This window comes from Acomys minous (assembly GCF_964271855.1).
Source record: "Acomys minous genome assembly, chromosome: 9".
NCBI lineage: Eukaryota > Metazoa > Chordata > Mammalia > Rodentia > Muridae > Acomys > Acomys minous.
Window position 1 is genome coordinate 97,136,413 of NC_140490.1, and position 24,125 is coordinate 97,160,537.

The 24,125-nt window shown below is 44.5% G+C and overlaps 1 protein-coding gene across 1 annotated transcript; it reads left to right on the forward strand.

Annotated features, from left to right (window-relative positions):
- Positions 1–676: 676 nt before the first annotated feature.
- Positions 677–23,677, forward strand: NDUFA12 (NADH:ubiquinone oxidoreductase subunit A12). The gene is made up of 4 exons (XM_084795118.1): positions 677–873; positions 1,695–1,777; positions 5,913–6,000; positions 23,391–23,677. The coding sequence occupies exons 1-4, from the start codon at positions 773–775 to the stop codon at positions 23,569–23,571; spliced, it is 453 nt and encodes a 150-aa protein (XP_084651244.1). The 5' UTR covers positions 677–772; the 3' UTR covers positions 23,572–23,677.
- The last annotated feature ends 448 nt before the right edge of the window (positions 23,678–24,125 follow it).

Here is a 24,125-nt window from a genome sequence, read left to right on the forward strand (position 1 = left end):
TATGGTTGGGGAGTTGCCAGTGTTGTTTACTTATTTTATTATTTTTGTGAAGCACTAACTCCGCGATAGTCTATGTGGTGTCTATGCTCACATTTTGAACATTAACCTAGCAACTAAAATAGTAAATCCTTGAGGTATTTTGCTTCGTCTTACACTTTTCAATTCCTCCTTAATCCGCTACCAACACACCAGCAACGTATGTATTCAAAATCGTATGCACTCTGTATCAGATGTACAATGGTGTGATATAAGCGCAGCAGTGCGTTCTTTAGCTTCTAGTGCTATAAGGAAGTTTTAGAATGGGCTCTGTCTTTTTTTCCTTTTTCTTTTCTTTCTTTCTTTCTTTCTTTCTTTCTTTCTTTCTTTCTTTATTTAGAGGAAGGCACTGTTTCTGTATTGTCCCCCGCCCCTCCTTTCTGGGTACAGCCTCCAAAAACGCCAACCTGTACTTACTGTGAAAATCAGAAAAAGAAAAAAGGAAGGAAAAGAGAAGAAGAAGAAGAAGAAGAAGAAGAAGAAGAAGAAGAAGAAGAAGAAGAAGAAGAAGAAGAAGAAGAAGAAGAAGAAGAAGAAAAAGAAGAAGAAGAAAAAGAAGAAGAAGAAAAAGAAGAAAGAAAGAAAGAGAAAGAAAGAAGAAAGGGGGAAGTTCTGCGCATGCGCAGAGCCATCGGCGCCTTCCTCTTGCCGAGGAACCTCCAACCGGCGGTTGCTTGCGCTTGAGAGGCAGTTTTCCGCCCGGCGGGTTTTCGCCGGGCCACGGAGAGGGCGGGCCATGCAGGGAAACATGGCGGAGCTGGTGGCGGTCCTGAAGCGCGGACTGCAGCAGATCACCGGCCACGGCGGCCTGCTTGGCCTCCTGCAGGTGTTTTTCAGGTAGGAGGCCAGAGCTAGCCTCTGGGTCTCTGGGGACTGACCTGCGCTGGCTGCTCTCCTGGGAAGGGGTCTAGGTTAGATCACCTTGGAGAGACACGATTCCCGTCAAGGACGACAGACAGGTTCAGTCCCGGTGTTGAGTTCCTTGGACACAAGTCTCTGGGCCCGGGTCAGCCCCTGGCGATGGAGCACACAAGTTAGGGCAGCTGGGCTGCACCGGCCCCGAGTCCTGGGGTGTTGAGGCCGAGCAGACGCCTCCCTGATGACCTTGGGGAAGCTTTCCGCTGCCCTGTCGTGCAGTAAGAAGTTGAAGGAGGCGAGCCTAATCCTCGTTCTCAGTCCTGTTAACCCCACAAGCAGCAGCAACTGCAGGGAGACCCTTAGTGGACTGAGAAATCCAGGGGCCGTTCGTAATACGAAGATGACATACTTGTTGACTCCCTGAAGATTTTGCCAACTAGTGTCTCTGGGTGCGGGTAGTAGATAGTCGTGGACTGTGGCTTGAAGATAGTGTTTTAGATGTAGTGTAAGTCAGTTGCGTTGGTTCGTGTGACCCACACCTGTCTGCTGCCGGGGCAACACGGGAGACTTGAGAGCTCTCAGCTGGAAAAGTTGATTCTTGAGCGCTGAGTGGCAAGAGCCTTCAGCTGAAGGCTAGAGGTGTACGCCCAGCGATCACCCCCAGCCTTTTCATTCTTGAGTCTTTGCAGCAGTAGATGGTTTCTCTCACTTTATGGCTGTTGTGTCTTGGACCGTGAATCATTCAAAGAATCCCACCTCCCCCACCCCCACCCCCCACCCCCACCCCCGTGTATTTACAGGGCAAATGATATAAAGGTTGGCACGTTGGTGGGAGAAGACAAATATGGAAACAAATACTACGAGGACAATAAGCAATTTTTTGGTGAGTACAGTATTTTTTTTTTAATATAAATAATTGGATTGGGGTTGGGATTTTGAGTCTATTTTTCACGCCATGCATGAGCTGATACAAAGTGCTTGGAAAGGAAAACTCATTAGAAAATTTAAAAGGTGGGCAGATGTGATGGTGTAGCTAGTTTGGGCTCCTGCCACCAAGCCTGGTGACTGGAGTTATTCTCTGTTTGTTTGTTTGTTTTGGTTTTTTGGCTTTTCAAGACAGGGTTTCTCTGTGTAAATGTCCTAGACTCACTTTGTAGACTAGGCTGGCCTCAAACTCATGATCCGCCTGCCTCTACTTCCCAATTGCTGGGATTAAAGGCGTGTGCCACCACTGCCTGGCTGGGAGTTATTCTTTTTTATTTTTCAAGATTTATTTATTATTATGTATACAGTGCTCTGCTTGCATGTACAGCTACATGCCAAAAGAAGAGGGCATCAGATCACATTATAGATGGTTGTGAGCCACCATGTGGTTGCTGGGAATTGAACTCAGGACCTTTGGAAGAGCAGCCAGTGCTCTTAACCTCTGAGCCATCTCTCCAGCCCCCAGGAGTTATTCTTAAAGTATGCTCTTTAGTCAACCCTATGCTGTATCTTTCAGGTGAAGAAACCAAGACATCTATCAGCTAAAGCTATTCCATAGTTGTATGTAAGCCACATTTACATGGCTGCAAGTGGTACTCCCAGAGGTTTACATCTTATTCTTTAGCCATAACATTTTAAACACAAACCACAGAACTTAGGTTTGGGTCAGATTGTAAGAAATTATCTGGGCTGGGCATTGTGGCTTCTGTGATCCTAGCACTCTGGAGGCAGTGGCAAGAGAATTAATTGCCAAAGGTTTGAGGCTACCCAGGACAGCCCAGGCTACAGAGAGAAACCCTATCTCAAATGAAAAAAAAAGGAGGAGGAGAGAGAAAGAAAGAAAAAGCAAAAACCAAAAAGAAATTATCTAAAAACTGGTTTTTAGAGATGAAGCAGCCATTTTTTTTTTCCCAACCAAAGAGACCTAATCATATCACACAAATGGTGATAGAGCCCCCAAGGAGGTTCTCTTTAACTCATTATTTTGTGTTAGGAATTAACTAACTTTCTCTTCTTTCTTTCTTCTGTTCTCACACTAACCTATAAGTATCTTCATTTTTGCTAATTATTAAGGTGACAGATAGTAGTATTGTAAATATTAAAAGTTAGTACATAGAGTAAAAAGTGAAAGCTGAGCTGAGACTATTAAGTGGTTCAGTGATAGAACTTTCCTTATGTGCCCAAGACCCTAGCCCAACACATATTACAGTACAAGGGTAAAAAAGAAAAAAAGGTGAAAAGCTCCTTCTGTTGTGATTTTTCTGTATTTCTTTTTTCTTTCCTTCCTTCCTTCCTTCCTTTTTGTTTCCCAGAGCTGAGGACCGAACCCAGGGCCTTGCACTTGCTAGGCAAGCACTCTACCACTGAGCTAAATCCCCAACCCCTGTGTTTCTTTCTTCTAAAAGTTTTCAGTCACATTTACTTACTTACTTAGCTTTATGTGTGGGTGTTTGAGTGGGGTGGTGTACATGTGTCAGAGGACAACTTTGGGAGTCAGCAGTTCTCCTTCCACAGTGTAGGATGCAGTGATTGAACTGAGGCCCTCACACTTGGCTAAATGCACCTTTCCTGGCTACCATCTCATTGGGCCCTGTAATCTTGCTTCTATTTTAGACCTTTTTTTTTTTTAAGATTTATTTATTATTTACACAGTATTCTGGCCACACGTGTGCCTGCCCACCACAAGAAGGCACCAGATCTCATTACAGGTGGTTGTGAGCCACCATGTGGTTGCTGGTAATCGAACTCGGGAGCTTTGGAAGAGCAGACGATGCTCTTAACCTCTAAGCTATCTCTCCAGCCCCTTGCTTCTGTCTTAATACTTTACTTTATGTATATTTTAAAAACTTTTTAATGGGGGCTAGAGAAATAGCTCTGTGGTTAAGAGCAGTTGCTGCTCTTGCAGAGGACTGGGGTTCAGTTTACCACATGGTAGCTCACAGCTACCTGTTAACTCCAGTTCCAGGGGAATCTGATGCCCTCTCCTGGCCTCCAAGGGCACCAGGCACACATGTGGTGCACATACATACATGCAGGCAAAACACTCATACACATAACACTTGAAAAATTGATCTTTAAATAAATGTGTAAATAAGGACTGAGAGATGGCTTAGCGGTTAAGAGCACTGGCTGCTCTTCCAGAGGTCCTGAGTTCAATACCCAGCAACCACATGGTGGCTCACAACCATCCATAATGGAATCTGATTCTCTCTTCTGGTATATACAAAAACAGAACATTCATATACATTAAAGAAAGAAAGAAAGAAATACTCTAAAAACAAATTCCTAGAAGTGGAGTTGCCAAGCGTGAACATGAACTCTCAACACAAAATTAAGTTTTTTAGCTTTATTTGTTTTATTTTGTGGGTATGAATGTTTTGTCTGCATGTGTATCTATATGTCATATGCATGCCTGGTGTCCATGAAGGCATCAGATCCCTTGAATTGAAATTATAGATGACTGCGAACCATTTGTGTGGGTATTGGAAACTGCACCCAAGTCTTTTGGAAGAGCAGCAAGTACCTTCACTGCTGAGCCATCTCTCCATCCCTGACTTTCAACATTGTGTGTGTATGTATGTATGTATGTATGTATGTATGTATGTATGTATGTTTGTTTGTTTGTATCTTATTTGAGATTGCTAAGGATCAGCTCTGTCATAGTATAAATGTGTTGCCAAGTGTAGTTTATGAAACCTTTCCCATGGTGCATTCCTTCAATCTTGACAGTTCCCTGTCTTGCTGGATTATAGTTCACGTTTAGTTATTCATTCTTCTCTTTTTTTGTAATGTTTTTTGTGCCAGTCAGTCTGATCTTGAATTCAGCTGTCCTGACAGTGGACCTAATGGAAACCCTAATGTGAGCGTGTGTGTGTGTGTGTGTGTGTGTGTGTGTGTGTGTGATGTTGGGTGTATCTGTATGATATGTGTGTAGTGTGTGTATACTATGTTGGGTATATTTTGCTGTGTAAAGTGTGCAGTGTGTATGTACTATGTTGGGTGTATGTTTATGTGTAATATATGATTTCTGTAGAGTGTTTTTGCATGTATGTGCTGGCAGTTGGGTTCACAGCCTTTTCACAGTGGAGAATCCTTGCTTCTCCTCAACACCGTGACACAGAATGAACAGAGAGAGTAGATACCAACGTGTACACTCTGTTGGATGTATATGTGTGGTATGTGGGGGTGTGTAGTATGTGTGTATCTGTGTGCTATTTTCGGTGCATGTGTGTATAGTATGTGGAGTGTGTGGCTGTGTAGGCCAGAGGACAGCCTTGGGTATCCTTCCTCGGCACCATCCACCTTCACGGTTTTTCCTTTCACTGGCCTGGAACTCACCAAGTAGGCTAGGCCAGCTGGCCAGTTTGTCCTAGGTGCTCATCTGTCTCTGACTGAGCTGGTACCATATGCACCTGCCACCAGGCCTACATGTATGTGCTGACTTTGATCTAATGTGAGCTCTGGGGCTGAAACTCAGCTCCCTGTGCTTGCAAGGTTAGCACTTTCCTGACTGTTTTCCCCCACCCTGGAAACATAAATAGGCCACCCAGCTCATTTCACCAATTTCTGTTAAGTACAGTGACACAGCCATACTACTTTGATGCCGTGAACTGTCCTCCTACCTGACCATCAATTCAAATACTCGCCTAGTATATAAAACTCAACACATTCCCAAAACATCAGTGTTCCTTGTGTGGTTTTAATTTCTTTAGAAACCTAGAATTAATGTGTGGAGTTATGAGTGCATTTTTGCTCTGATCTCTGAAGAACTTTCTTACCTGTGACTGCCCTGGGCAGACAGGACCACACCAGTGTCAGGGTGTTGGGAAGAAACAAGGATTCTCTACTGTGCAAAGGTGTTGAGCCAAGCCCAGCTCAATCCCTGCCCTGTGATGAAGCCTGCTTCCCCGTGCCGAAGGCTGCCGTCCTTCGGGCATCACTGTTGTGTCTGAACAAAACGGTCCTGTCTTCTTGGTGATATGTGCGTGTGCTTTGAAAGTGATCTTCACTGTTCACTCACTTCTTCCGCCCAGGCCGTCACCGGTGGGTCATGTACACCACTGAAATGAACGGCACAAACACGTTCTGGAATATGGATGGAAGCATGGTGCCTCCTGAATGGTAAGCTAAGTCAGCATGGGGTTGATTTGAGGGGCAGTATTTATTTCACAATAGAGGTGCCTGTTGCCTAGTTACTAATGATAAGAGCCTGCCTCGGGCACAGCTACAAGTTACTCCCCAGGTCAAGTGGCTTAAAATTGCAATCATTGGCTCTTTTCATACTTTTTGTGGGTCAGGGGTTCTAGGCAAAACAAGGTGGCTTGTCACTGCTCTGGGATGTCTGGGGCCTCAGAATTCTAGACTCGCCTGAAGACTTCATTTAGCAGCTGGCAGTTAGTCTAGCTATCTGCTGGGAGCACAGCTTGGCCGTGGTTGGCACACCTTCATGCCTGTGGTTCTGCAGGTGAGGGCTTTGAGAGAAAACAAGCCAAAGCCATATTGCCCTGAGACCCAATCTTAGAAGACACTGAGCACCTTTTCCTGAAGGTGTGAGGTGTGTGTGTGTGTGTGTGTGTGTGTGTGTGTGTGTGTGTGTGTGTAATATATATGTAGGTGGTGTGGTAATCTGGGGAAAACAGCAAGCCACCATACCACCCACGTTAGAGAAGGGAACGGTACAAAGAAAGCTGGCTCTGGCCTTCCCTAGCAGTTTGAATTCAGGCATGTCCCTCAACGTCTTTAGGGCTTGGTTTACTCATCTGTACAATGATAGCCCTAAAATTCCTCAAGTCTCTAAATCCTGTGTGGTTTCATAATATGCATGTTTTGAAACAAATACAAAAATTTAAATGTTCCCACTTTATATAAATAATCTCACTTTATATATTTATATATATTCCATAAATTTGTATATTTTACACCAAATTGCTTATCGTCTTTTTTTTTTTATTCTTGAAATAACAAACTCAGAAAATCCTTTCCAGTTGGTCTAGAAATTTTCATCTAAGAAAATTTAAAAAGCAAAACCACAGATATTTCTGGCTGTAGTGGTACAAGTTTGGGGTTCTGTCTACGTAGGAGGCCGAGGCAGAAGAACAACACAAGCCTGGGCAAGAAGGCTGGGCAATGGCTCAATGGCAGAGCACTCAGCCAGCACTAAGGCCCTACCTTCAGTTCCTAGTGCTGGGAAATAGCAACAAGTAGAACGCCAGAAGTGTATGCACGGGGTTGGCTGTGACATTTTACTTTACTTGAACCTGGCCACTATCGTAGTGTGGGGGTCTGTTCAAGAGGAACTGGGATTATTGCACATGACACTCTTCAGTTGTAAAGACTCTTGGAAACCAGGCCTGTGACGTCAGTAGGTGACATGCAAACATGAAACAGAAGAGGGAGTGCTGTACTCTGCCTTGAGCTGCAAACAGACCCCGCCAGAGGGCGGCAGCCCCACTCAGCTCTCCCTGGTGCCCTTAGGTGAGAATCCTACGCAGGATTTCCACATAATAGTTTTTTCTAAAAGAATACATTTGAATTTCATTGTGAGAGTTCTTGTTTTTCTAACATTAATTTTTTTATAGCAATTTAAGTATACCTGATAGAAAGTTCCCTGGTGAAGGAAGTGATCTATGTCTACACAGCCTAATACAGTAGGCACGGCTGGCCCCAAGCACTTTAAAGTGTGGGTAATCAACTAAGACAGGGAGTCATTTGTTTCTTTACTGGATCGGGGCTTCACTCTGTGACCTAGGCAGGCCTGGCACTCATAGTGATCCTCCTGCCTCAGCTTCCTGAGTACTAAGGTAACAGAGATGAGTTAACATTTTATTCATATATTCAGTCTTTAATTTTATTAAAAATAAAAAGCCCACTTGATTGGATAAACAGTTTTTAAATGATGTTGGTCAGGGAAAATAGGCTTCCAAGGTCTTTTACCCATAAGTAGTGTTTTGCCTCAGCCAATACATGAAGTAACTGGGAACGCTGCTGCTGTTGCAGGAAGTTACTGGTTCACAGTGTCCGTGGTAAAGCTGCAGGGGCTCGGAGGTGGCATGTAGCTGGTCTTTGTTACTTTGTGGGTTCCTTTTTCCACTTTTTATCCTCCTGGTTTTATCCCCTAACACTAGATAGGCAAGAAAGTGTAGAGGGGAGAGAGAAAGAGCGATCCCTGGATCCAATTCCTTTCCTTGTGTTTCTTCTGTGAGCACGACTACTAAGAAACTGCAACCAACCCCCCTGAATGACCACCAACCACCAGCTGTGCCTACTGGCGGGGGTAGGAGGGATGCCAGCATTTATACAATCACAGAAATGATCTGCGACTAGCAAAACTATGCTACTGCTAGAGCACGAGACAAATCGTAGTCAGCTGCTGCAGACGGTCCGAAGAAGTCCCACATCCCCACACGTGGGATTAAAACAAAAGCACAGTTTTATAATGTTTCTGTGTTGTTATTGTTTGTTTTTTGAGACAGGGTCTCTCTGTGTTAGCCTTGGCTGTCCTAGACTCACTTTGTAGACCTGGCTGGCCTCGAACTCACAGAGATCCGCCTGCCTCTGCCTCCTGAGTGCTGGGATTGAAGGAGTGCACCACCACACCTAGCTCTTATTTCTGTGTTTTTTAAAGAAACCAAAATTCCAAAATTGTCACTATAGTGATAGATTCTGGCTTAGTGCTGTGATGTGAGGTGAGCCCTAGAGCTGCAGTTTCTGGATAAAGCAGTTCACTTGGTAAAGGACTCTGAGCCCACAGCCTCAAGGTGAAGCATTGGGCTTACTAACTGAGGGACCACCTAGCTTTTGCTGATTTGTTCATGGAGTTGCTCCCTAGGTGGTCATGGGAGGCTTGTGCACCGTTGTGTTGAGATTGACATCTGTTTCTTTTAGATATTAATATTTGTGCTTGGGGTCAGCATCTTGAGAGCTGGGAAATTGGGGGGTAGGAGTGCCAGTTTAAAATATTTGAAATGAGGAGTTAAAATTCTAGAGAGATAAAAGTCCTGTTCAGCCAAGCATCCTTTTATTATTTTTTTTAAAAGATTTCTTTATTTATTATTACAAATACAATGCCCTGTCTGCATGTACACCTGCAGGCCAGAAGAGGGCATCAGAGCACATTGTAGATGGTTGTGAGCCATCATTTGGTTGCTGGGAATTGAACTCAGGACCTCTGGAGGAACAGTCAATGCCCTTAACCTCTGAACCATCTCTCCAGCTCCCCCCCCCCCCCCCCCCGCCATGCCCAAGCATCCTTTTATTTATTTATTTATTTATTTTAATTTTAATTTTAATTTTTTTTTGGTTTTTCGAGACAGGGTTTCTCTGTGTAGCCTTGACTGTCCTGGACTCACTTTGTAGACCAGGCTGGCCTTGAACTCACAGCGATCCGCCTGCCTCTGCCTCCCGAGTGCTGGGATTAAAGGCGTGCGCCACCACGCCCGGCTCCAAGCATCCTTTTATATGATCATGTGTTCTGAGATCACTGCACAAGAACTCTGAGCTGGAGAAGACAGGATGTCTCCACAGGTGACTGAGGGCTATCGAAGACAGGAGGCTGAGTGTCTGTGGGGTGGGGTAGAAGAGCACTTTGATGACTCATCTTTTTATGGGGGTGAAGTGGTCTTGGACAGGCTCAGCTGTGTTTGTTTCTTAAGACCTCACTTTGCTAAATGCTGTGTATTGTGGAAGTCTCAGTCCCTTTCATATGTAAATCTGTGGTAGGACACAGATGGAATAGTTTCTGCCTGTAATCTCAGCACTCCAGAGGCGGAGGCTGGGTGATCATGAATTCAAGACCAACCTGGGGCACAGAGTGAACTCCTGCCTAATGCAACAAAGTAAAAGCGAAGGTGAGTTTGTCTTTAATTAGACACCAGGTGCCATTATGCACATACCATATGATGAGTAGATGCACCTTAATCATCTCTCTGTGATCGACTGTTTATTGCGTATCCCGTGCTTATTAACTACTGTAGGTACTACACAGATAGAACAGTGAATAAAGCAAGTGCATGCTCTTATGACTGAAAAACGTGTGTGTTGAGTATATTTGGAGAAGCAATGAAAGCAAAGAAGATACAATGAGGCTGGGGTTTATATGGAGATGGAAAACAATGAGGGAATCCAGGTGTGTGTGTGTGTGTGTGTGTGTGTGTGTGTGTGTGTGTGTGTGTGTTGTTGTTGTTGTTGTTGTTGTTATTGTTGTTTTGAAGCAGTCTTACTGTATCGTTTAGGAGGCATGAAACTCATGACTCTGCCCCAGCTTCCTGGGTGCTGGAATTACAGGCATAGCCCACCATGTCTGCTTGGCAGGTTATTTTAATTCAGAGGATAGGGAAATCTTTGAGGAAGTGACAATTTAGGAACCTTAGGAGGAGGCAGGAGTTCCAGACAGAACTTAGCTGTAGAAGCCCTGGTGTTTCTCACACACTGCTCGGTGTGTCCAGTTTGGCCACAGGATGGAGGGATAGAAGGGAAGGAAGAAATGGGATGGGATGAGTAACTGTCCAAGAACACTGTAAGCAATTCACTTTGTCTAAAATTCCTTGGCGGTCACTGGAAGGTAAGGTGGGTTGTGATCCAGTTTACAAATTCTTTTAAACATTCTTTGGAAACAATCTCAGACTTTCAGAGGTATCACCAGCATTGAAATCACTTCATAGGTCCAAATGCTGCCCATCATGCCTCAGTACCTTTGTGTGTAATACTGCAAGTAGGACATCTCCCGTGAACCACAGTTGAAACATCAACTTCAAGAAGTTATCAAGGATATACCATGGGATTTGGGCTGAACCGGAGAACTAAACTGATGAAAGACAAATCAAGAGGATAAAATGCATATGTATTGATTTAAGTTTTATAAGACGTGAAGTCACTTAAGGCAGATAAATTATATAATGTTAGCTCTCGGCATTATGGCAGAATGCCCGAAATAACTACATACAAACAGGAAAGAGCAAATGCAAGAGCCATACTGCCCCAGAGAGCTTTTGTTTTTGTCACAGGCAAGAATAGAGCTCAGTAGCAGAGCACTTGCCTAGGATGTGCGGAGCCTTTTGTTCAGTCCACAGGAAAAGTAACTAAGTGAATAGATGAGAGTCTGTTAAAGCAGCAAAAGGGACACGCATGGGAGTGGTGTTGGACAGTGACAGTTTCCTCACAAGTATGGTTAGACTGCATATTGGCCAGGGTGTCACAGATGCAAGACCATGCTTTCCTTGTCGCGCTCTGCCAGATGGCCTCCAGTGTAACTTTATCCCATTGTTAAGTATAACTTCTGTCAGTTCATGAAGATGTCTGGTAGGCTTTTCCTAAAATATGAAATTACTCATTTTACCTTTGTAATTAACTAGCATCTTATGAGGCAATATTTTACATTTCATATTCCATTTATAATAAATATCAGTTCCTATTTGAATCAGTTTATGATCAGTTTCTATAATTGGTTCCTTTATTGCTTCAGTCAGGCTGCATCTGATCCTTGGGAAGCCACTTGGAATGCCTTTTGGATGCTTCTGAAATGGCCCGTCCTTCTTAGAGTGCTTCCTTGCTTTTGGATACCAAGTGCTCCTGGCTCACCTCACGGTTCCTATCTCAGCTTTGCAAACAATGATTTCTGTGCAGGGTGATGGGTTAGGGCAAGCCTGATGCCTTCCTTTCAGTGTCATGTAATTCAGTCCAGTCTGAGGGAAACCAGAGAGCTATGAAGTCTGATCTTTTTGCTGTCATAGTTTTGCTAGATGATAAAACTTGAATGGGATCTGAAGATTACAGGATAGTGGTTGAAAAGCCATTGAAGTCATTCTAAAAGGTTGGCGATGGGTGTGGTGAAAGGGCATATTCCTGAGACGAGATGAAAGCTAGGTCTTTTGGGCCAGTGAGCTAAGATGTGAATTCAAGGGAAAATGTCCTGAAGGAAATGAAAGTGATCCATAGTGCCTGCCAACTTTAGGAAAGGCAGAGCTGACTTGCTGCTGATACCAAGAAAGTGCTGGTGTTCTCATGCTCTCAATATCACGTCCAAGCAGCGTGGCTGTCCCTTAAGACTCCACAGCTCTTCACTCCTGTAAAGGCTCAGAGAGACAAGGAAGCCACAGGAAAATGTTCAAAGCCAGTAGGGCTTGGTTCATGACGCTTAAGGAAAAAAGGCATTTCTGTGATGAAACAGTCACATGTGAAGCAGCAGAGACCAGTGTAGAAGCCACGGCAAATTATCCACAAGATGCAGCTGAGCTAATTGATGAAGGTGGCTGTGCTAAACGGCAGTGTAGACGAAGCAGCATTATATTGGAAAAACTCCTCCACACAGGAGTTTCATAGCTAGAGTTGGGTTGAGACATCAGTGCCTGGCATCAGGGTTCAAAGGGTGACTCTCCTTTTCAAGGCTAAAGTCAGCGCTGTTTACTGTTCCAAAAAGCCTGTGCTCTGAGGAATTGTGTTAAAACCTGTGATCTGTGAATGGAATGGCAAAGCCTAGACAGCAGCATTTCTGTTTACAACCTGATTCACTGATGTCACTGTGGAGACATACTGCTCAGAAAAGATTCCTCTCCAGTATTGCTACTCACAGAAACCATTGCTGAGTGCTCCGAGGGAGCTGTACAAGGATTAATGCTTACAGTCCTGCTAACACGCATCCCTCCTGTAAACCCTGGACCAAGGAGTAATTCTGACTTTCAAGACATGATTTACAAAATACACACAGTAGTTATAGCTACTACAGACAGGATTCCTCTGGTAGCTGTGAGCAGTTAATTGAAAACACAGAAAGGAGCCACCATTCTGGATACCATTAAAAGCATTAATGACTCATGGGAGGATGTAAAAATGTCAGCATAGAAAAAAGTTGGGAAGGGGTCAACTCCAGCCTTCATAAATGGCTTTGAGGGGTCAGGACAACAGAGGGAGCAGTAATGAACAAGAGAACTCAATTAGAAATAAAGCCTGAGATGCTGCTGTGACTTTATGCTAAAACGTTACTGGATACAGAGATGTTCATGGGTTGAGAAAGAGATCCTTTGAGATAGTGTTTCCTGGCAACGATGCTGTGACTATAGCTGAGGTAATAGCAAAGGATGTCGGGTATCTCATCAACTTAGCTGATAAAACAGTAACATGGGTTGAGAGGGGTGGCTCCAAGAGCTGCTGCTGTGGGTAAACTGCTGTCTCACAGCATCACGTAACTGCATGCAGATTCCTTATGGAAGACTCAGGAGCTAGAGATGACTCCTCCGTGGGTAAAATGCTTAGTGTGTGAGCATGAGGACCTCAGTTTGGATCCCCCTTCCATCATGGTGGTCTTCACCTGTCGCCCTAGCACTGGGAGATGGAGTCAAGAGGGTCCCAGAGACTTACTGACTGGCCAACCTACCAAGCAGCAAGCCCTAGGTTCAGTGAGACCCTGCCTCAAAAATTGAGGTAGTGAGTTTAAGATAAAGGCTGTGCATCCACCTCTGGTCTTCGCATATACTGTTCCACAGGCGCATGTACAGGCGTACAGACACACAGACACACAGAGAAAAGGGAGAGAAACTGGCAGGCTAGGGGTGTAGCTCAGTGGCAGAGTGCCTGCAGAAGAGACAAGACTTCAACAGCAAAATGCTTCAAGATGATGGCGCAGCTTTTAGCCAGAAAGTATAAATTAGGGCATGTGTAGTTGAGGGCCTGTGTGCTAGGAGCCAGCATCGGGCAAGCTGAATTTTTATATGCATAGTCTGCCAAAAGGCTTCTTGTGACTCAGTTTGGTACTTTCCTTAGTGTGCTGCCGAACCCACAGAATGGCACGGCATCCAGTAGTGTTTCATATCCCCCATCTTGCCCCCTGCCTAATCCTGCACATTGCATTCTCATCTCTCCCAGTCTACATTGGTATCTTTTTCCTTGCTATACTTAGTAATTCTTTGTATGTAACCAAGTTAGTGCTTCCATGCTAGTCCCCCCAGTAGACTGCCACCTCCCATTGTGAACTTCCTCTTTACCCCAGGCTGCCTCCAACTCCCACACATGGTTGCTGTGTTCGTAGGAGCAGCTCTCTTAGCGTGAAGTTCTGACTCACCTTGCTGGGCTAGGTGCCAGCATGGGCCCACACGTTTTAAAGTAATTTTTCAAAGTTAACTTATAGAAAAATGAGTTTCATCGTGATGTTTTCATACATATCTATAATGACTGTGTGGTCATATTTCCTCCCACCCTAGCCTGGCCGTACTTCCTGGCTTTTGTATTCTGGTTGCTATGTAGAGTCCAGGAAGTGGTTAAGGCATTAGGCTAAGTCCTCAGGAAGCTGCTGTGCGCTGTCAGTTGTCTGGCAGGAGGTGCTAGGCTAGCACGCTAGTGATGCAGCTGCAGTTTAGGGTGGGTTTAGTTATCAGTCCCGGGGCCCGGTTATCAAGCAGCCTAGCACAGCAGCAAGTGGCTCACACTGTCCTGTAAGCGATTGGCTGTTTCATCTGGGTCCTGGGCTCCAGACCTTGACAGGGCTACACCAGAGTCACCATCTGCAGCTTCTGCAGTCGTGTCTTCACTTGGGAAGGCTACACTGCCACACTCACAGGGTGGGTCCTTTTGCACTGACCTGACAACAGTGGGAGAGAGAGCAAGAGCCCTCTCCAGGTTGTTAGGAGTGAGCCAATTGGTCCTACCCCCTACTCTAAAAAAAATTAGCGTGGTATGAGGGGGTGGATCCAGGAAAGGTGGTTACAGAGGCTGTCTCAGAGGCCTGGAGTAGTGAACCAAATAGACCCTTTTGCCCCTAAAGTGCCTTTTTGCTGTGTCTTATCACAGCTTCAGGAACAAGCTAAGACATATGTAAAACTTTTAAAGGCAAAGGAAGTGTTTATTAAGGGGCTGAGCCGTGGTGGACCCTGTGTGTTCACTAAGGGGCTGGGCCGTGAGGAGCCCTGTGTGTTCACTAAGGGGCTGGGCCGTGAGGAGCCCTGTGTGTTCACTAAGGGGCTGGGCCGTGAGGAGCCCTGTGTGTTCACTAAGGGGCTGGGCCGTGATGAGCCCTGTGTGTTCACTAAGGGGCTGGGCCGTGATGAGCCCTGTGTGTTCACTAAGGGGCTGGGCCGTGATGAGCCCTGTGTGTTCACTAAGGGGCTGGGCCGTGATGAGCCCTGTGTGTTCACTAAGGGGCTGGGCCGTGATGAGCCCTGTGTGATGATGCTACGCGCCTGTAGTTCTGGCACTCCACAGGCTGAGAGAAGACTAGAAGGCCCGAGGCCACCCTACACTACATAGCAAGACTTTGTCTCCAACAACAAGAGCCTGCTCAGATCATTTGCTCATTTTAAAATTCAAATTACTTGCTTTCTTGTTGTTGGGTCTTTTATTTCAAGGTCTTTGACCTGGGTTACTGTGCAGTCGTCAAGGCAGGTAAGGCAGAAAGGGTGAGGAAGCAGGCTTGGTAGTCAGACTTGGGGCTGGAGGAGTAGCAGTTGAGAACACTCACTGGAAGTCAGGGTAGATTGGTGCTGGAGACAGGAATTCCCTGACACCAGGTAAGACACCAGGTAAGACTACATCATCTGTATTGCTAGGAACTGAGCTCTGATTGATAAGTTGCCTGTGGCTTGGGGCAGTCGTAAAAGCCTGTTGTTTAGGTGCGCTTGGGCTTGCCTCGGTGCTGCTGTGCCTGGACCAGGCATGCTCCTGTGGGAATGAGAGTTCTGCCACGGTCTGTGCCTCTGACTGTTGAGGAGCATGAAGCTTTTAATCACAGGCCAGCTCCTGCCCCTGCCGGATGCTACGCTCATCTCCCTTGAGTACGTGCTGTGTCATCTAGGGAGTAAAGAAACTTAGCTCCTGGATGGCTGGGTGAGCCGTCTCCTGCATGAGCGGCTGCAAGGCGCTCAGTGAGAGGAACATCTGATGCTGCCCAGCTGGCAGGCGGTGTGACTCCTGTCCTCTATGCTGAGTCATAGCTGCCAGGGAAGCCTTTGATAGATAGTCTTGCAGTTGTTCAGCAGCTGCATAATGTCACCTGGGACAGAGTCTTCCGAGGCATCGGTGGATTCTGTTAGAATCAGAGACCTTTAGTCATCTTGTCAGTTTCACTTACTCTTCCCTAGTCTTGTTGGGAAACCAGCGAACTTTGTGGATCTTGGCTTTGCCTTGCTCCCTTTCAGTAGCCAGCAGCCAGTACAGCCTCTGGGTCCACCTGTGTGATCCTGTGCTGTGGATGACTGGGAAGGGCACTGGGCTTCATGGGAGTAGTATAATTATTAATAATTAATAATGACTCATATGATTATTAATACATATGGAATAGAAATATTTATATTAACTAATGCTGGTAATTCAGTGGGCAGTTATTCTTTAACCCTCTATTATATAAGTAAAAGACACAGAAGCCTGATAGATTTTTTTAATAAGCCTTACTGCACTGGACTGTGCAGATACCAACCCCATAAGCTGCTTTTGTCTCCCAGCCACATATCCATGCCACTTGTTTTAATCACTGCTATCCTGGCTGCTTCCCATCAGAAATCCCCATAAATACTTGCACATGCTCCAATTGTGCTGTTTGTGCTCCATCAGGCCAGTCCTCAGAGCAGGCTGCTCTTGGCCATGTGCTCCTGGGTCACCATGGTGACCTGCTGCTGTTCTTCTTGCTCCCTCTCATGGTCCTCCAGCCCCCAAGCCTGCAAATCTTAGCTCTGCCTGCCTCTTTTCCTCCCAGTCTGGGCCGTAGGCAACTTGATTATCCAATCAGGGATAATTTGGGAGGCAACATTCACAGACTTCTTTTTGGATACATTAGAATTTGCTCATAGGACAGCAAGGATCTTGGGGGACAAGCAATTAGCACTGGAATACATAGTCGGTCCAGATCAACCACAATACATGAGCCTGGAAGGTAGAAATGTTGCTGTCTCTAGCCTCGTACAGCACTCTGCTCACAGACTTTTTTGACTAACTGAGGTTCTCACTACATGCCAGGTTCTGGTGGTGTAGTCATGTGAGAAATGAGATGTATATACCCTCTGGGAGTTTATAGCACTCAATGAGTACAATCTGGCAGAATACTAGTGTTTTACAATTCGGGGTTTCATTTTCCTGTCAACTTTTTTTTCCTCTTATGGATCATCAGTAAGATTTTAATTTCTTCAGAAATTTGTATTTGTTTAATTGCCTGTATAGAATAATCTCAAAGTATTTTTTTAAGTATAAAGTATTGCATATTTTTTACCACTTTATTTTTTCCTCAGTTTTATCTTTAAATTAGCTATCATTCCCTACCTAGGTAGTAATGCACAAAAATTGATTTTTCACTGGGTGTGGTAGTCAGCCTGTGCATGGAATTGCAGATGTAGAAACCAGGTAAATAATGAATAACTACATAGAACTTGACAGAGTTAAAATGTTACTGAGTGTGGAGAATTAGAACATTGGATTATTTCATGCATATAGAGTAAAATTATTATTTTCACTCAAATCAGTAGAAGTAGATTTCCTGTTTGTGATTTGGTATATTGGAGCTCTGATCTGATTAAAAGTTGTAGTTTAATGGCTTGCTTAGATTTTTGCCTGCTGCATATATTCTGTTTCCCCACTTGGTGGCACCTTCTGTTCATTTTTAGCTAACATGTATTTTTCCTCAGTGTAGAGCCCTTATGCTTCCTTATATACTGAAATTCTCTCCCTCTTTCCCTCCCTCCCTCCCTCCCTCTCCTTCCCTCCCTCCCTCTCCTTCTCTCCCTCCCTCTCCTTCCCTCCCTCCTGGCCTGTGTTCTAGATTTTTTTTGTAAAGAACAATGTCATAGAAAGGGGATTGCATGGAGTAGGTGGGTAGACAGAAAAGAGTCAGGAGTGTTTGCTTGGGTTGGGCCTTCTGGTCGGTACCATAGTGGTGAGCAAGGCCATTCACAGAAATAGAAAGAGTAGAGTGGGTTGTGGTGTCCATGCCTGTACTCAGTAGTAGGTCGGGGAAGAAGAATTGGGAGTTGAAGGTCAGCCTGGGCTGCATCCCACCAGCCTGGGCTCCATGATGCCTGGTACCTCTGAGAAAGGTAAAGAGGGGTTATGGAAGACATGGAGGGCGGGAGGGCCGGTGGGCTGGGAGGAGAGAGGTAGGTAAGATGGGTGGTCAGTGTAGAGCATTTGCGTTCCCTGCAGGTGGCCCTGAATTCAATCTGGAGCTCTGCAAAGACAAAACAAATCAAAGCCTGATTATGAGAAGGTGCAACTATTGGAGAAACCTTGGAATTCCAGAGAGACAGGGGTGCAACCAGAATTAAACTCTGAATTCCTTGTCGTTTGAACGTGCACCCTTAACATTTCACTCACCAGGTCCACAGATACCGGGTCAGCTTTTGTCTTAAAGGAATGAGAGATGGACCTTGCAGTGTTGCCTCGCTCGCTTCTGAGTCCTGGGTTCAGAGCTCTGGTGATTCTCTTGCCTCAGCCTCCTGGGTAGCTGCTCCTGCTGTCCCATAAAAACCGCAGCAAGGGGGATAGTTCGCTGGTCGCATTTTCTTTAGGAGAAAGTTTGTGTTGATAAGTGATAGGCATTTGTATTTCCTGTATGTGTTCATGCTTTCCTTCTCCCATTCTCAGACATTTCGGGCCTCTCAGCTAACAATCTGCCTGTCAGTTGAGTGTTCCCGTAACTGGGGGCTTTTGTACAATGGCAATTTGTATTTAAAATGAACATCCTATTTATTGCAGCTGTAAGTCTTAAACTGTAGTTCTTCTTAAGCCTCAAGGCTTAGCTCATAAACAGAATAACAAGATTAGTAAATTGAATACTTTCTGCATAAAAATAAAGACTAATCACTTTCTCTTGTTCCTTGATGAATGTTTGATAAACTCTAATGGAAAGGATTAAATTCTCCTAAGCAGTTATATCTATTTACAAATTTAGCTCATTACATTATTTTAAGCATTTTAGTTAGGTTACATCTATAAATTTAATATATTTGATTTTTTTCCAATTTTTCAGATGCACAGTGAAAAGGGTATTGAGTTAGTGTTCTGTTCACATAAGCAGTTCTTTTTACTCAAGCCAGAAACTTAAGGGTCATTTCAACTCATCTTCCTCTGACATCTGTCAGCTACTGTCCCCTGCCTTACTTCCCTTTAAGTTATTGTTACTGTGGCGCCATTAGCATTAACTCTACTGGCATTTCCATGCTTGCACCGAACACTGTCCTGCGAGCACAGCTCCCCTCTCCTCACGTGGTCCACAAGGCGTGTGTGATCTCAGTGCTTTCCAGCTCCGAACACTGTCCTGCATTTGCTCTGGCTTTGCCGTAGACTGAGCACCCTCCTCTACAGGACGGTCATGTGGGCTGGCTCTCTAGGCCTCCATGGATCACATGTGCTTTATTGAAGTTGGCTTCCCTAACTGCCCCTTGGGAAGAAGCCTGCACTCCCTCGCACTGTCATTCTTTCCCTATTGACCTACACCTCTGCCTAGCATCTTTTTTTTTCTTTTTATTGAAACTGGATTTGACCCTTATCTGATGTGTCCTGGTTACAGTTTCCCAGTTTCCCCTCCACTGCTCCCAGACCCTGCCCACCTCCCCTCCCATCCGGGCCCACACCCTTTGTGTCATTCATTAGAAAATAAACAGGCTTCTGAGGGATAAGAATGAAATCTAAGATAAAACAGAAACTAACACATCAGAATAGACCAAAACAACAGAAGGAAAAAAGCTCAAGAAACAGACACTGACACCCACTTGTTTTGCACACTCAGGAGTCTCGTAAAAACACCAAACTGGAATCTATAATATATATGCAAAGGACCATATTTGTATTTCTGGGTCTGGGTTACCTCACTCGGGATGATCTTTTTTTTTTTTTTAAGTACTTTAAGCAAAAATAACATTTCTTTGTGGTTTTTCAAAAATATTTCTTTTTATTTTGTGCATATGACTGATTTGCCTGCATGTATGTAAGTGTACCTTCTAACTCAGGCTAGAAAAAGGACCTGCAATTACAGGCAGCTGTGAGCCTCCCTGTGAGTGCTGGGAACAGGACAGGGTCCTCTGCAAGGACAGGAAGTGCTGTTACCTGCTGAGCCAGCTCCCCGGTGCTCTGCCCTATTCTTGTTTGAGACAGTCTCACTATGGAGCCCTGGCTGGCTGGGAACTCTGTAGACCAGGTTGGCCAGGGAACCAGAGAGATCTACCTGCCTCTGCCTCCCCTGTGCTGGCATTAACGGTGTGTGACACCACACCTTGCTTAAAATAGATCTCTCTTAAGGTTTCTTTTCTGACCATAAAGTCAGAATACTAAAAGATTATGTTCTGGGAAACTACACACTGGATGATTAGATTTTTCTCCTATTTTTTAAAAATTACAGGAACTGGTTATGTAGCCCAGGCTGGCCACAAACTCACCATTCTCCTGCTTCAGTCTCTAAATGCTGGTGTGACAGGTGTGTGCCCTCACACCAAGCTCTGTTGTTGTTGTTTTTTAAAAATATTTATTTACTTATTATTATGTATCCAATGTTCTGTCTGCATGTACACCTGCAGGCTAGAAGAGGGCATCCGATCACATTATAGATAGTTGTGCGCCACCATGTGGCTGCTGGGAATTGAACTCAGGACCTTTGGAAGAGCAGGCAGTGCTCTTAACCCCTGAGCCATCTCTCCAGATGCGCCCTCCTGCCCCCCAGCTCTGTTTTTATTTTGGTTTTGAGATAAGGTTTCATGTAGCCCAGGCTGGCCTGAAGATTGTTATGCAATCCAAGGCTGGCATTGGTGTGGTAACCCTCTGCCTGTATGCCCCCATGCTGGGGTTACAGGGATCCAAAAAGGATTCTGACTTTTACAAAGAAAGGTTAATGGAATTTTTTTTTTCATACCTAGGGCGTAGAAGTAACTGGGGTTAGAACCATTTTTGTTGCCAATGTCCAGAATTAAAACAAAACAAAGCAAAACAAACTTTATTGTATTCATAGGTTATCATACCATAATACATTCTGAATATATTACAAGTAGGAAATTAGATAAATAGATGTCTTCAACATTGTGTGACCATTAGTGAAACACCTAGGAAAGCATTCATTAAAGGTAGCTTGAGAGAACCATTTTTGTACTTTGAAGTAATTTTGTTTTAAATGGCACCTTATTTGGGACGAAGTGAGACTGAAAGTGATTAAAATCTATTTATAATTTCATAATAGTCTATTATCCCACCAGATGGAAACAATAACTATTAACATGTTGTTACATATTGTTCTGATCTCCTTCTCTATGTACGTAGTCCTTTTGTTTTCATTCTTTAACATATGTAAATTTTTAATTTTACTCATTTTTGTGTGCGTGTGTGCTTACATGAGTTTATGTGCACCAGGTGCGTGCAGGCACCTGCTTAGGGCATCAGATCACCTGGAACTGGGTGCTGGGAACCACACCTGCTCCGTCTGCAAGAGCAATACATGCTCTTAACCACTGAGCCATAAATCCAGGTCCAAAATTGTATTGTTTAGGTGTGTTTCTGTCTGTCTCTGCCATGTATATAGGTACCTACAGAAGCCAGCAGACAATGTCAGATACCTGCACCTAGGGTTACAGGTAGCTGTGAGCTGCCTGAAGTGGGTGCTAGGAACTGGATTCAGGGCTTCAGCCATAGGCGTAAGCACCCTGGACCACTGAGTTGTCTGCCCAACCCCTGTTTTGATGATTGATGTCCTTGTTCTGCCACCTTGGACAAACCATGAAGTCTTGTACACAGGATCTCCAGCTTATTAAATTGAATCTATAATCTCCACTTCTCATGTTATAAGAATAAATGAATTAATATTTCTCTAATGTTTAGAAAAAATGCCCATGTACATATGCTAAGTAGTGTTTAAAAAATTAACCAAACAACTTGTCTCAAACCATAAAATATGGCAGATGTTTTTATCAAGTGATAGAATCATCTATAGTGTAACTTATAGTGAGAGTTTGGTCTAGTGACTCTGCCATGCATAATTTAAGTATTCCCTCTTATTCTTGGCTTTGTTCTTTCCATTTTCTCACTATTATAAATAAAGCTGTGATAAACATCCTCCTTGTACATAAGTGTTTGGCCCACGTGTCCTCCTTTCTTTAAGGCAGATTTCTACAAGAAAGACTATTAAATACAGCATACATGGCCTATAAAGTTTGAAAGAAACTTTTAATTTTTATTTTTATTAAAGCCCATGTAACTTCTTATGATTCCAGTAAATGTTTTAAATAACCTGTACATTTACTAAGGCATTTTAGATGCTTCTTATGTCTCTAAAATACTTATTTAGATTAGTTACTTGTTGGTATTTCTAAGCAACTCAGTTCTATCTGAAATTTTTTGATGTGTAATGGGAAATCTAACTCAAATATACTGAAGTGTATCAGCATGATGGGAAACAAAGATATTAAATCATAATTGCTTTCATCCTGCCCGCCCCATCTACCCAACAGAAGCTGATATAAGCTTTAAAAAAAAAATCAAACATGGTTTTACAAGATGGCCAACTCAAACCTTGTCAGCATAGCGACTGCTACTCATTAAATGCAATCTGAATCAAGTCTCAGTAGGCTCTTCTTCAGAGTTTGATGATGTCATTCTAAAATCAGCTGGACGTCCTCCAAGACAACTGGATGCTGATAAGAGCCAGGAAGACTGTCACTCGCACACATCAAATGTTAACTCACTAACAGAGCACAGCAAACAGGAAGACTCTTAGCCCCCACAGGTGCAAGTCAACCAGAGGAAGGGCTGGTTCGTCACATCACTGGGGACGGCAAAAATTTCTCGACATACTGTTAGGATGAACTTGTTTTAAAAAAAGAAAAGTTATGTTTCCCATTACACATTAAAAGAGTCCAGCTTCGCATGATCATTCTGTCCCCTCAACTCCCACTCCCACCTCACAGGGCTAGAGAACTAGGCAAGTGTTCTTGCACTGAGCCAAGTCTCCAGGCCCAAGATTTAGTGGGTTTTTGGTTGTTTGGTTTTTTGAGACAGAGTTTTTCTATGTTATCTTGGCTGTCCTGGACTCACTTTGTAGACCAGGCTGGCCTCGAACTCACAGAGATCCTCCTGCCTCTGCCTCCCAAGTGCTGCAATTAAAGGCGTGGACCACCATGCCCAGCTAGATTTAGTGTCTTTAATACAAGTTGTTTATTCCGGGGCATTCAGACTCAGCTTGAATTGAAGGCATGTGCGGAAACCATTGTCTCCAGCAGGACCCTCATGAATTTCAAACTGAGGCTTTGTGAGCCAGGCTAACCCAAGCATACTAACTATCCAGAAAGAGCCCTTAAGCTCGCATACTAACACCGCTTATAATTAACTCTAGATGGCATTTTCACATCCACAGTCAGGATCCATGCTATGAGCAACACTAATGATTTGACAGTATTTTTTTCTTTATTTGTATGTAATAATGGTATACCTGAAAAAGAATGATGCCTTAAATTAGGCTTAGTGACAATGGTGGCAAGAGCCAGCTAGCACGCGCTGCTTGCCGTCGGTCAGGGTGTCTGCGTACTCAGTCTGACCTTAGACCATAACTTGGCTTTCTCCTCTTTAAGGCACCGCTGGCTTCACTGCATGACTGATGACCCTCCAACAACACACCCGCCGACTGCTCGGAAATTCATCTGGGCAAACCATAAATTCAACGTGACTGGTACTCCAGAGCAATACGTCCCTTATTCCACTACTAGAAAGAAGATTCAGGAATGGATCCCGCCTTCCACACCTTACAAGTGACAGCAGTGGAGACCACGTCCAGCACATGCAGGATGGTGCAGGGCTTTCCTTGGAATCCCACCTGTGCAGCTGACCGTGAACTTGATTAAAGTACCTTGACCAGGCAGCAGCGTCTTACGCATTTTTGCCCTTCGTCATTTACCACCTGCACAGTAGAAGCTCACACATGAGGGAGGGGAATTGTCAGCATATCAGTGAGGGTGGGTGTCTGGTGTAAAGTTCCCAACTCTAGGAAATAGCCTCAGTGGGCGTGTTTATGCTTCATGGTCCTCCCTGACTTCCATAGCTGGTTGATAAGGGCAGGCCTAATGGACCTGAGCCAGATGGAAGCTGGGAGTTGCAAGGAGAGACACGAACACCGAGTGGCTTCATGGCTCAGTGCAGGAGAAGATTATTGGAGATGTCTTTATGTGGGGGGTGGGGAGGGAAGTTGGTTTTTAGATACAGGGTTTCTCTGTGTCAACAGCCCTGATTGTCCCAGCACTCACTGTGTAGACCAGGCTGGCCCCAAACTCAGAGATCCACCTGCCTCTGCCTCCCAAGTGCTGGAATTA

What these genes read in the sequence shown, in the direction of transcription:
- NDUFA12 (XM_084795118.1), top strand. Translation starts at nt 773, where the DNA reads ATGCAGGGAAACATGGCGGAGCTGGTGGCGGTCCTGAAGCGCGGACTG. An exon ending in CTCCTGCAGGTGTTTTTCAG is followed by an intron (nt 874 to 1,694) that starts GTAGGAGGCCAG and finishes GTGTATTTACAG; the next exon opens with GGCAAATGATATAAAGGTTG. An exon ending in GGACAATAAGCAATTTTTTG is followed by an intron (nt 1,778 to 5,912) that starts GTGAGTACAGTA and finishes TCTTCCGCCCAG; the next exon opens with GCCGTCACCGGTGGGTCATG.